A 417-nucleotide genomic window follows, 5' to 3' on the forward strand; every position below is an offset into this window, starting at 1 on the left:
AGTGCCCGTCGCCTCCCTCCTCTTCCTCGCTGGAGAAGAGCGACGAGCTCCCCGACGGGCAGGTCATCACCATCGGGAACGAGCGTTTCCGCTGCCCTGAGACCCTCTTCCAACCCTCCTTCATTGGTGAGCCCACCCCGACCTGTCCTAGGTGGTTGCCCCCCATCACCACCATCCCACCAGCGGGCAACCAGCTCCCATGGGTGCCCCACAGAGGCATTCGGGGCTCCTCCAGGTGCTTTTCACCCCAAATTGAGGGGACAAACCCATGGGTGACTCCATGGTTCTTTTGGGGAGCCCTGAGGAGACATGGGTGGGGATCAGGGTGCTGACAGCCCCCTTCCACCCCAGGCATGGAGTCAGCTGGCATCCACGAGACGACCTACAAATCCATCATGAAGTGCGACATCGACATCC

General features: G+C 61.6%; 1 protein-coding gene across 1 annotated transcript in view; it reads left to right on the forward strand.

Annotated features, from left to right (window-relative positions):
- The window catches only part of LOC104082425 (actin, gamma-enteric smooth muscle-like), a gene marked incomplete at both ends in the record, with an annotated part of 1,078 nt that overhangs the window by 408 nt on the left and 253 nt on the right, over positions 1–417 (forward strand). Inside the window, 2 exons of the mRNA XM_009585549.1 lie at positions 3–126; positions 352–407. Of these exons, the coding sequence (XP_009583844.1) occupies positions 3–126; positions 352–407 (180 nt within the window). The remainder of the gene's footprint in view (positions 1–2; positions 127–351; positions 408–417) is intronic.

Source organism: Fulmarus glacialis, unplaced genomic scaffold, assembly GCF_000690835.1.
Source record: "Fulmarus glacialis isolate BGI_N327 unplaced genomic scaffold, ASM69083v1 scaffold18659, whole genome shotgun sequence".
NCBI classification, from domain to species: domain Eukaryota; kingdom Metazoa; phylum Chordata; class Aves; order Procellariiformes; family Procellariidae; genus Fulmarus; species Fulmarus glacialis.